The following is an 11007-nucleotide window of genomic DNA, read 5'->3' as shown; positions in this document are numbered from 1 at the left end:
ACACACACTATATATATATATATATATATATATATATATATATATATATATATATATATATAACATATATATTATATGTACTTGAGCAAAACTTAGTTTCTCTTTTCCAGAAATTATAAGTTACTTAGTTTTAAAGTTCTGCCAAGCTTGTTATACAAAGGACCAGTACCATTTCCATTCCCAATTTCCACCAAAGCAACTGCCTCAATTCTTGCCTGATTCTTTTGTAATATACTTCTAATAATTGAATGCAATTTTTAGTTTTTGTTTGAAGTATTAACTACTGACTATTATGGAAAATGGAAAGTTAGCTATCCAACTGGCTCACTTCCCAAACTCCACTGAGTTTCCTGATTACTTCATTTCTAATGGGGAAGCAAACTGACCTCCTTTCCCAATAGAATTAACATTTTTTTCGGAAAGCTATTTCTCTGAACAAAAATGATACACCAGTTTTTCTGTTCCCTTTCCTTACCAAAACTTTAAATGGCTCCTCATTGCTGGAAGAATAAACATATAAACTCCCTTTATAGGAATTAAAAAGCTTTTATCCAGTCTTATTTCTCCAAACACCTATGCACTTTCTTCAATACACAACATTTTGTAAATTACTATAAAAAGCTGACAGAACCCAAAATTCTAACCCCAGATCAAGCCTCCTAATTTTGAGTTATTAAGACCAGTGTTTAAGTAGCCCCAATATGAAACCAAGCATCACTTTGTAGAACTGCATTAAGGAAGGTGTTCAAGATATAGCAGGAACACTCTTTCTAGTTCCAGTGTTAATTCATTAAGTGGCGTCTTTCTGAACTAGGTATTTTGTCATCAGATGTTCTGCTTAATAATCGATTGATTCCTTTTATTATTTATCCTAAAATATAGATTAAGTATAGATTAAACCTGAATGTGAAGTTTTAAAAACACATGTATATCCAAATTGAGAGACTATAGAAAATAAATGGGTCACCTTTCTTTGGAAAAATGTCAAAGTCATAAAAAACAAAAAGGCCGAGGAACTATTCCAAATGAAAGGAAACTAAAGAAACATGAAAACTAAATGCAATACATGATCCTATACTGGAAGGAAAAAAAAAATGCCATAAAAGACATGACCAGGATAACAGATTACGTAAGAGTCTGGACTACAGATGATAATAACTGTAGTCATGTTAAATTTGCAATTTTATCATTGTTACATAAAGTATCCTTATTCTCAGAAAATACACACACACACACACAGTGTTAAGGGGTAGGAGCAACTGGATCAGAAACACACACAGAATGGTAAAGCAAATGTGGCAAATGTTAAAAATAGCCAAATCTGGGTAAAGGGCATTATAAACAATTTTTTACTATTCCTGCCACTTTTTTGTAAGTCTGAAATTATTTCAAAATAGTGTTAAACATTATATACATATTTTACCTCTGTCCAATTTAATCCCATCATCAAAACGGGAGAAGAGCCTGTATCTCTGTGCCCAGTATTTTGCCAGCTCAGGAACAGCAGCGATCTCAGGAGGCAGACCAATTACCTTTCTGTTCTTGTTTTTCTTTTTCTTCTTCTTCTTTTTACTTTCCACTAAAATAAAATAGTGTAAATACAGATATTCACTATGAAAAAAGGAAATCATAGATGAATTTATCTAAGAAGTAAGTGTAGCCACATTCAGTAATTACAATGTGGGAATGCACCGCAGACTATACAGGCAACGGCCCTCCAGAAGAAGCGGGAGGGCATACTGCAAACAGCACTGACTTTAGATTATAGCCCTATTTTGCTATTTATGAGCTCCCTGAGCTTGGAACAGTAACCCAGGCTCTGTAAGATCCAATTTTTTAATTCCTTGAAAGGAATGAATGAATAATATTTCACCTACGTACTTCACAGGATTGTTAGGACATATGTAGAGATACTATATAGGTATAAAAGTTATGATTTCTGTTAGAGAAGACACTGCTTTAATTGGTCAATTATAGAAATCCAAACATTTCTCTTCCCTTCTTTAAAACAAAATCTCCAGGGCTCCTGGGTGGCTCAGTGGGTTAAAGCCTCTGCCTTCGGCTCAGGTCATGTTCCCAGGGTCCTGGGATCAAGCCCCACATCAGGCTCTCTGCTCAGCAGGGAGCCTGTTTCCTCCTCTCTCTCTCTCTGCCTGCCTCTCTGCCTACTTGTGATCTCTACCTGTTGAATAAATAAATAAAATCTTAAAAAAAAAAAACAAAAAAACCCAAAAAAACCCAAAATCTCCCAAGGACTGATTAAGCCCCTAACTTCCAACTTGGTCAATCCTCTGAATCCAGACATGACCTGAAGGGTCATGTGGCCTCTGGGAAATTAAAACAGGTCACTGCTTTAATGTTAATAGAAAGGGATCTCATTCATTCCGAGATTGACTTTTGCTTAGATAAACAATTTTTATTAATTTGGTTATTTGGTTTAAGTTCCAAGGTTAGAAACAGCAACTTAGAAAGAGTGCTATCAGAGCTAAGTATAATGACAAGAATTGATGTTGACAAATAAAAATGACTACATTTAAATGATCCTTAAGGATAGGACTATGTCTTAATATGGTCATCTGAGCATTGTAACACTCAAGGTGTTATCAACAGCAAAGTGTAGTAAGAGTGTTTTAGGAGGGGACACTAACATTTTGAGTGAATAATTACTTACTGTGCAAGACCATCCTGTACATGATGTAACATTAAGCAACCCAAAATACTAAATGTTGGTATCCCCAGGTATCCCAGGTATGCCCTTGAGGTGGTGGTATCACCCCAGGTGAGAACTACCAGCAATATGAGGCAAGGTAATTAGGGAAGTAGGGGAGGGCCGGAAAATGGGATTGAGGAATCAGACAACCTGGTACTGCGTCCTTCTATGCTGCCAACTGGTTCTGTGACCTCAGGCAAATTTCTTAGTTTCTCTGAGCTTAACTTTCTGTATTTTTAGAATGAGGATAATCCTGCCTACTTCACTGGGTTATTTTATAGATTAAATAAAAATGAGGCACATAAAGGCATTTTGGAAATCTACAAGTACCACATAAACATCAGTTGTACATGACAATACAAAAATTTAAACTACTTTAAGTATACATTTTAGAAAGGCAAAGAAGTATGTGATACAAAGAATACAGCTCTATACACACACACACACACATACACACAAAATATTAAGATTCAAACGAGGTATTTTCCAAAATTCTAAATTAAGAAAGAGACCATCACAATATAATTGTTTCATTAGGGCAAGTCTGAAATCATTCATCGATAAAAATGAATACATGTCAAATGAAAATTTCTACCTCATAAAAGGCTCAATATTCCACTGAATACAATTATAAATTATAAAAGAACATTTACTGTAGAATACATTCAAATAGTACAAAAGGACATAAACTGAAAAATGTGACTCCATTCTGCATTCATTACAGACAACTGCTATAAATACCTTATGTCAGTGTACCACCCAAACAACAAACTACCACTATCAACAACCATTACCACAAAAGCACCCCTGCCCCCAAAGAATCATCAAAAGGAAAACGAGGGCAATACCAAATTTTAAGCCAGTCACTTTTAGCCTAGGGAAGAGGGTAGTGGCAGAGACCAATCTTAATGGCACAGACAGAGGGACTCAGTTTTCCCACGTGCTTGGCCTTTTCTTTTCTCATGCTTGCTCAGCCAAGAATGTAGTGTTTTGGCGCCTAATCTTTGCCACTGGCATTTTTACTTGCTGTGTGCCTTCTCTCCAATTAAAAATAAATAGTACTGAATCCTCAGGTACAGATGATTTAGAAGTGAAAACTAGGGAAGCATATTACCGAAATTCATCAGCAAGCTGAAGGCATTCTTAATCTTACCTTCAGTTTCTACCTGAAGAGAATCTGGGGTAATCTGAGTAACACCATCTTCCTTATCCATAATAGCTACTACTGTGTTGTCTCCCTCCTTTTTTTCTGTTTCAAGTTCACCAGCTGAAGACATGGCATGACACTTTTCAGGCTCTGGATTACTTGTCTCCAGTGGGTCATCACCTTTTTCAACAGGCATTTCTTGTTCCTCTGAGTCACTGCTCGTGCAGGTGTCTTGCACATTGTCATGAGAAACTGATTCCTGTGATGCTTCCTCATCCATTGGCTCATTAATCCATTTTAGGAATTTTTCTACCTGAAATTTTAAGTCATTACAAGCATGAATGAATTCCAAATTACACAGAATATTCCCATCTGTTTTACCATTTGGACTTCACTGAAGCTGTTGTAATTATCTCTAATACGTATACTGTATCATACAAGCTAATTATATATAAGTAATTCTGAGCTAACTATACTTTTATATCTGGACATACCATGACCTTATTAAAGATTTCTTTAAAAGGAAGAAAATATCAGATTAAACACATGACAATGACCTTCCTGTAATCAATTAACACTAAGACAAAGCTGAACTGTTCTAGTAGCTTTGCATAAAAGGCTTCTAATAATATAACCATACTATGTGGTATTACCATTACAAATGTACCTACTTATTGTTGAGTCATTATTATTAGCTTTTCAAATTATACAGACCTTTCTTCAATGGCTCAGATTACGTTAAACTGTACTCAGCACCAAAGATAAACTAAAAAGATCTAGTGTCCATCTATCTGTAAGGAAAATAGGAGTGCTATCTTAGAAAGCAAGCTGTCCTTTAATGGAGCAGTAAAGCCAGTAAAATGATTCCTAAAAACTGAGTTTCTTAGAAATGTTAACAAGGTGTTAACAGATGATATGTATATCCTTGCACACTTCTGTAACAAGAACATTCTTTGTAACAGATCCTGGTGACCTTCCTATGAGTTAGCATAGAAATTGGACGATGAGCATAAATAACCCAGAGTCTTTAAAGGGACTGTGTCTATAGAGCAGTCAGATATCTAAGGACACAACAGTCATATTTCTTTTCTTCTTGGCAATACTTAGCAGTTATGTTTTTGCTCTTTGTCTATAGCTGGATGTATGGGGACTATCACATCCAACATGTAAAAGATTCTGTAAGACTGACTGCTGATATTAGGAAATGTGTTCCAGATATAACCAGGACCACTAAAATATTAAAATATCACCAGCAACCAATCTGAAATATAACAAAAATAAAGCTAGCTATAAATCTGTAGCATGTTTTGGAAGAATGCTTAAGTTGGGAAGGATAATGTATCCTAAGCGTAAAACAAAGTCATCACAGGGTCTGAGATTTTGTTTTGTTACCTGAAGGAGCTGCTGGAGAGGTAACCGACGCAAAGGTTTTGCTCACTAGAAGGTGTTTTATTTTTTCCCCTCTATAATGGATATGCATCACTCATCAAGCCAAGCAAAAATAATTCTAATTACATTTGTTTTTCAGGTGCTTGGACAGCAGGTATAGCAGAGTGAAAGAGAGGGGATGTGAATATTCCAGTTAGCAATGTAAATCACTGAATTAGCATCAAACTATTAGGATGAACTGATTAGTGCAACGTTTGACTAATCACCTCTAGATGAGCTCAAAATTAAAGCTTACAATAAATGCAGGACCAGATACTAATTTCCAGGATCCTACTTAGCCTGAGGCAGATAAGAAATTCTCACTGTTACTATATATATGAAGCAATTTTATCTATTTATCTTTCCAGTGATACTAGCTTTCAAAATATCACTTTTTCATATTACTCTCAACTTATTCTATTTCAAATTTGGTTCACTTGGTATATGCCTTTGGGAAGGAAGGGGAAGAGAATTTCAGGTACCTTTATATCTGATAGAAACAAGATTTCCACCTGAAAAAAATTTTAAAGAGTCAAGCTCACAAAATGAAATTTTATCTGTAAATAGAGAATAAAATTTATATGTACCTTAGTCAAGGTTTTGCTTTTTTTGAATGCTTTTTCTGACTCTTCAGTAAAGAAAATGTGTTTGTTTTTCATATTTATTTGTCTTCTCATGTCCAGGAACTTTGACTTGTACTTCACATTCTTCTGTAGGTATCTGACCCGCCGATGACTGAAGTTTGAAATTCCACCATATCTGTGATCAAACCAAAGGAAGTTGACTCAAACCTTAAGTTCTGAGTTTCTTTTCTTATATGAAAAGAGAATAAAACTGACGATTTTCACTATTTTTCTACTACCACCATTTAATTTTTATTTTATTTTCTACTAGCCACCATCTTATTTTTCTAAATTATAAAGATTATGAAATAAAGTTCGAATGTAGAGGAATTTAGGGTCTTGGTTATATGTTAACTTCCAAGTTAATGTGAAACACCAGTTGTGGAGATCAACATACCTTACATATAACAGAAAGCAGATATTACATAGTAAAATATAAAAAGGAAATATTAGAAAAATATAACCCCACTGCATATTAGGAAAATATAATCTTTTCTCATGGTGAGAGGATACCAAAGCACTTTAATACATATTTGGGTACATCGGAACTATTTTATCTTTTAAATTTTTATTTGAATTCTAGTTAGTTAACATACAGTGCAATATTGGTTTCAGGAGCAGAATTCAGTGATTCATCACTTACATACAAACCCCAATGCTTATCCCAGGTTCCCTTTTAAATTCCTGTCACCCATCTAGTCCATTCCCCACCCACCTTTCTCCATCAACCCTCAGTTTGTTCTCCGTCATTATGAGTCTCTTATGGTTTCTTTTTTTCCCTCCACCTTCCCATATGTTCATGTTTTGTTTCTTAAATTCCGTAAGTCAAGTCATTTGGTATTTGTTTTTCTGAATTGACTTATTTTGCTTAGCATAACATACTCTTAGCTCCATTCATGTCATTCCAATTGGCAAGATTTCATTCTTGTGGATGGCTGAGTAATATCCCATTGTATATATGTACCACATCTTCTTTACCCATTCATCATTTGATGGACATTTGCGCTCTCTCCATAATTTGGCTATTGTTGATATGAATTATTTTCATTTATTTTGAAGATTTTATTTGTGTGAGAGAGAGAGCAAGCACAAACAGGGGGAGCAGCAGGCAGAGGGAGGAGACGCTGAGCAAGGAGCCTGATGTACGGCTCAATCCCAGGACCCTGGGATCATTACCTGAGCCTAAGGTAGATGCTTAACTACCTAGGTATTCCTATACGAGCCACCTAGGCATCTCTCTACAAATTATTTTAAAAGTGGTCACTGATTTTTTAACTTAAATTGATCTGAGCTTACCAAAGAAGCAAACCCCTATTATCAAAATATTTAGAGAATACCAGTTGATCTAATCATCTGAATTTTTTAGTCCTAAATCATACAGAACTAGTACAAAGACTTCTTTGACTGTATCAAGCCTCGTTTAAGTACATCTTTCACAGTGCCACAGACTCTTAGAAATTTAAAGTGTAATATACAATTAGCATTTATGAACTAAAGAGTTTAGTGTTAAATGTCAGGTGCTTTCATCTAGTCGTGCTGTAAACTTCTTTATAAAGTCTATTTTATGCTTTTTTTTTTTTTAAAGATTTATTTATTTTATAGACACAGCATGTGCACACAATGAGGAGGGGCAGAGGGAGAGGGAGAAACTTTAGTGGGCCCTGCTCCACGACCCTGAGATCATAACTTGAGCAGAAAGTTCAATCAACTTTGCCACCCAGGTGCCCCAATTTTATCCTTTAAAGTAGAACTAGGAATACTAAATAGAAGAAAAGTTAAATTCCAGGTAACAGAATAAATCTCCACAAATGTATACTAGCAAGAGCCACCCAAGTAATTTCTCAATAAAATTATATGTGGGTAGAAATAAATTCTGCCAGAATCTTAAACATGGCAATATCAGGAAAATATTTTATGTTACTAATCTTTATGATCTTTAGCTTTAAATGCTATGAACTACAACTGCCTTCAAGTACCATAAGGAGAGATAACAGATAGTTTAAATATATTCATAGTATTATAATTATGAGCATATATTTCTGAGCTAATTTGGATTCATTTTATAAGTCAATTTTGAGATCTATGTCCTCTTCTTTCTGACTTCATAATATGTAGATATCAGTTAAAATTTCACAACTAAGAAAACAAATCTCACCCCTTGAAACATCAAAGACCTTAATCTTGGTTTAAATCACTGGTGCAAGCTGACATAAATGTCTTTAGTGCGCCTTAACTACTCAGTTCAGTCTTCAAGGTATATACAACAGACCCCTCAGTTTTCTTATATCTAATTCAGTTTTCTTTCATTTTCTTCAGGTTCAGATTTCTTATAAATCTTAGATTTAGATGCTTGGGCATTTAATCCCAGAGAAAACTTATACTTTCTGTATACAAATGTTCATAGCAGCTTTATTTGTAATAGCAAAATACCACACATAATCCAAATATTCTTGCACAGATGAATGATTAAAACTGATATATCCATACAGTGAATACTATTCAGCAGTAAGTAGGAATGAACTATTGGTAAACACATAACTTGTGAGGAACCTCAAGGGCATATGCCTAGATCTTAGGAACAACCTAGAAGGACATACAGGGTGGTCAGTTAAACATACAAATACTAGATAAATGTGCACATACTGATAAGTCAGGATGTTCATGGTACATTGTTGAGGAGAAAAAAGCAAGCTGCAGAACATGTATACTATGATTCTATTTTTGTGTTGTATAAAAAATGAGTAGCCTGTTATATGTATATAAGCATAAAAACACACAATTAAATTAGGAAGGATATATGCCAAATACTGCCTACCTCTGAGGAATGATTTGAAAGATTTTTACTCTCTTACTTCTGTTTTGAGTTTTAATGTTTTCATTATAAAAAAGAAAAAAGGCTACTGCAGACTTGAACTCGTCATGACATGCTTGCAAGAGATCTCAGATGTACACAAAGGCAGACATGTGAGATGCAAGGTAAAAAAGGGAACCATGCTTAGAAGTCTCAAAAGCGTGGACTAAATCCTTAATGTGATCATGACCAAATCACACCTCTGTGGGCTGCAGCTGCCTTACCCATGAAACTCTAATATTAGGTTGCTTTGAAGTACAACTGAGTTAATAACACAAGTGAATATATCAAACGTAGTAATCTATGAGAAGTTAGTGTTTTAATGTAATATCTCAAATTCTATCAAATCTATAACCATCATAAGCTATCTGAATATCAGAGAACTTGAAGATAGCTGAAGTGTTACAACTTTAAGAAGACACAGTATTTATGTAATATTTATGTACAATTACTTTTGTCCTGAGCCATGCTTGAATCCTAGAAGGGAACCACTGTCATCAAAGTCTGAATCTGGGTTTTCATCAACGTCCAGTTCGTGGCTAAACAAATAAACAAAAGGTAAACAGCAATAAGCCATTACATCCAGAGCCCACCAGTTCAGGCAAATATCAAAAGATATCATAATCAACCTACACACACACCTTCCTATTGCACAACCAACCACCAGCTCACAAACCCATGAAGACAGGAAAGAGCAGTTTAATCAGATTTTCCAAATATGCTAAACTACACAGCAGTGTTTGGAACACAGCAATAAGTACTCAAATCCTAATTATCTTTATACTTGAACATGGCACTAATACCTATCTCTCCATCTGCCTCTGGAAAGACACCTGTAAAAGCTGCAGCTTTAATCTCCTAGAGTGCTATTTTTAGTTTTCCTTAAAAATGAAGATGGAAACATTTGGTAAGTATCAATGCAACCAAAAAATTTACTCTCTCTCTCTGTATATATATTAAGAATAAGGTAGTGATACAAATAATAAGTAACCCATGATCATCAATTTATTGCGGATGCCTTCTAGTGATCCCTACTACCTAATGACAGTACCAAGTAAGAGAAAATGGTGAGAAATAATTCTTACAAATTAAGTTAGTCATTGAACATTTATGGTGAACCTACTAGGTTCCAGAAAATAAGTATGCCACACATAGTCTCTGCCTCCAGGAACTAAAGGAGGAATTATGGAGCATTGTATAGCATGTAGAAAAAACACAATGGAAGCATGCTTTTATGTATATACTAAGCTACCTAGCCTCCAAAGCTTGCCTATTATTTTTTCAGAAGATGGAATACTACATATCCTGTCAAAGAATTAAAATGTTATTAGCTAACACCTAAGTTTTGCAATGTCTTCTCTTTCCTTGTATTTTACGGAATTAGCATTTGACCATATTCTACTTATATTATTTGCTACTTGTTTAATTTTACATATCAATAGTATACTAGCACTGCTTCCTGAAGAGTTGGTCTGGGTGTTAGACTTAGAGCTGCCATTGTTTTGCTATGTAACTCTGGGAAAGGCATTTATCCTCATTTTGTTTTAATATTCCCACCTACAGATTAAGAACATTAGATTACATATTTCTGAGATCTATTTTAGCAATAAAATTGCTAAAAATACTCAGACATTTGGGGAAAAAAAACAGAACTTCCTTGAGAGAAACCTTATCAACTTATATACGAATTAAAAGCTGTCATCCATGGATAGCTACTGTCAGATTTATTACAGGCTAGTTTTTTGTCTTCCCAACGAGCTCATAAACCATTAGTTCCACTTTAGAAGCAAGAAACCGTGGCAGAGTCAGACTTGGGATCTGCCAAGTGTTCTAGGGTGTAGCGTCTTGCTAGTATGTCTCATCTTATTTCCTCACAGGACTGACAGCACTACAATATAACAAGCCCTTTGTAGGCACTCCCTCAAGGACACAAGTGCTTATGCTACCACACTGTGGAGAGAGAGGTAATAAAGCTGTCATCCATGGATAGCTACTGTCAGATTTATTACAGGCTAGTTTTTTGTCTTCCCAACGAGCTCATAAACCATTAGTTCCACTTTAGAAGCAAGAAACCGTGGCAGAGTCAGACTTGGGATCTGCCAAGTGTTCTAGGGTGTAGCGTCTTGCTAGTATGTCTCATCTTATTTCCTCACAGGACTGACAGCACTACAATATAACAAGCCCTTTGTAGGCACTCCCTCAAGGACACAAGTGCTTATGCTACCACACTGTGGAGAGAGAGGTAATA

The 11007-nt window shown here is 35.2% G+C and overlaps 1 protein-coding gene across 3 annotated transcripts in view; it reads right to left on the bottom strand.

Annotated features, from left to right (window-relative positions):
• The window catches only part of TGS1 (trimethylguanosine synthase 1), a 39545-nt gene that overhangs the window by 16692 nt on the left and 11846 nt on the right, over positions 1-11007 (bottom strand). For all 3 annotated transcript variants that reach the window (XM_059394588.1, XM_059394591.1, XM_059394589.1), the window contains exons 6-9: positions 9212-9298; positions 5873-6044; positions 3864-4170; positions 1424-1579 (exon numbers count right to left, since the gene is read on the bottom strand). In XM_059394588.1, the coding sequence (XP_059250571.1) occupies positions 1424-1579; positions 3864-4170; positions 5873-6044; positions 9212-9298 (722 nt within the window). The remainder of the gene's footprint in view (positions 1-1423; positions 1580-3863; positions 4171-5872; positions 6045-9211; positions 9299-11007) is intronic.

The sequence above is a fragment of the Mustela nigripes genome, chromosome 3 (genome assembly GCF_022355385.1).
Source record: "Mustela nigripes isolate SB6536 chromosome 3, MUSNIG.SB6536, whole genome shotgun sequence".
Classification (NCBI taxonomy): Eukaryota; Metazoa; Chordata; class Mammalia; order Carnivora; family Mustelidae; genus Mustela; species Mustela nigripes.
Note: the sequence above shows the minus strand (reverse complement) of the source record. Positions and strands in the feature narration are given on the sequence as shown.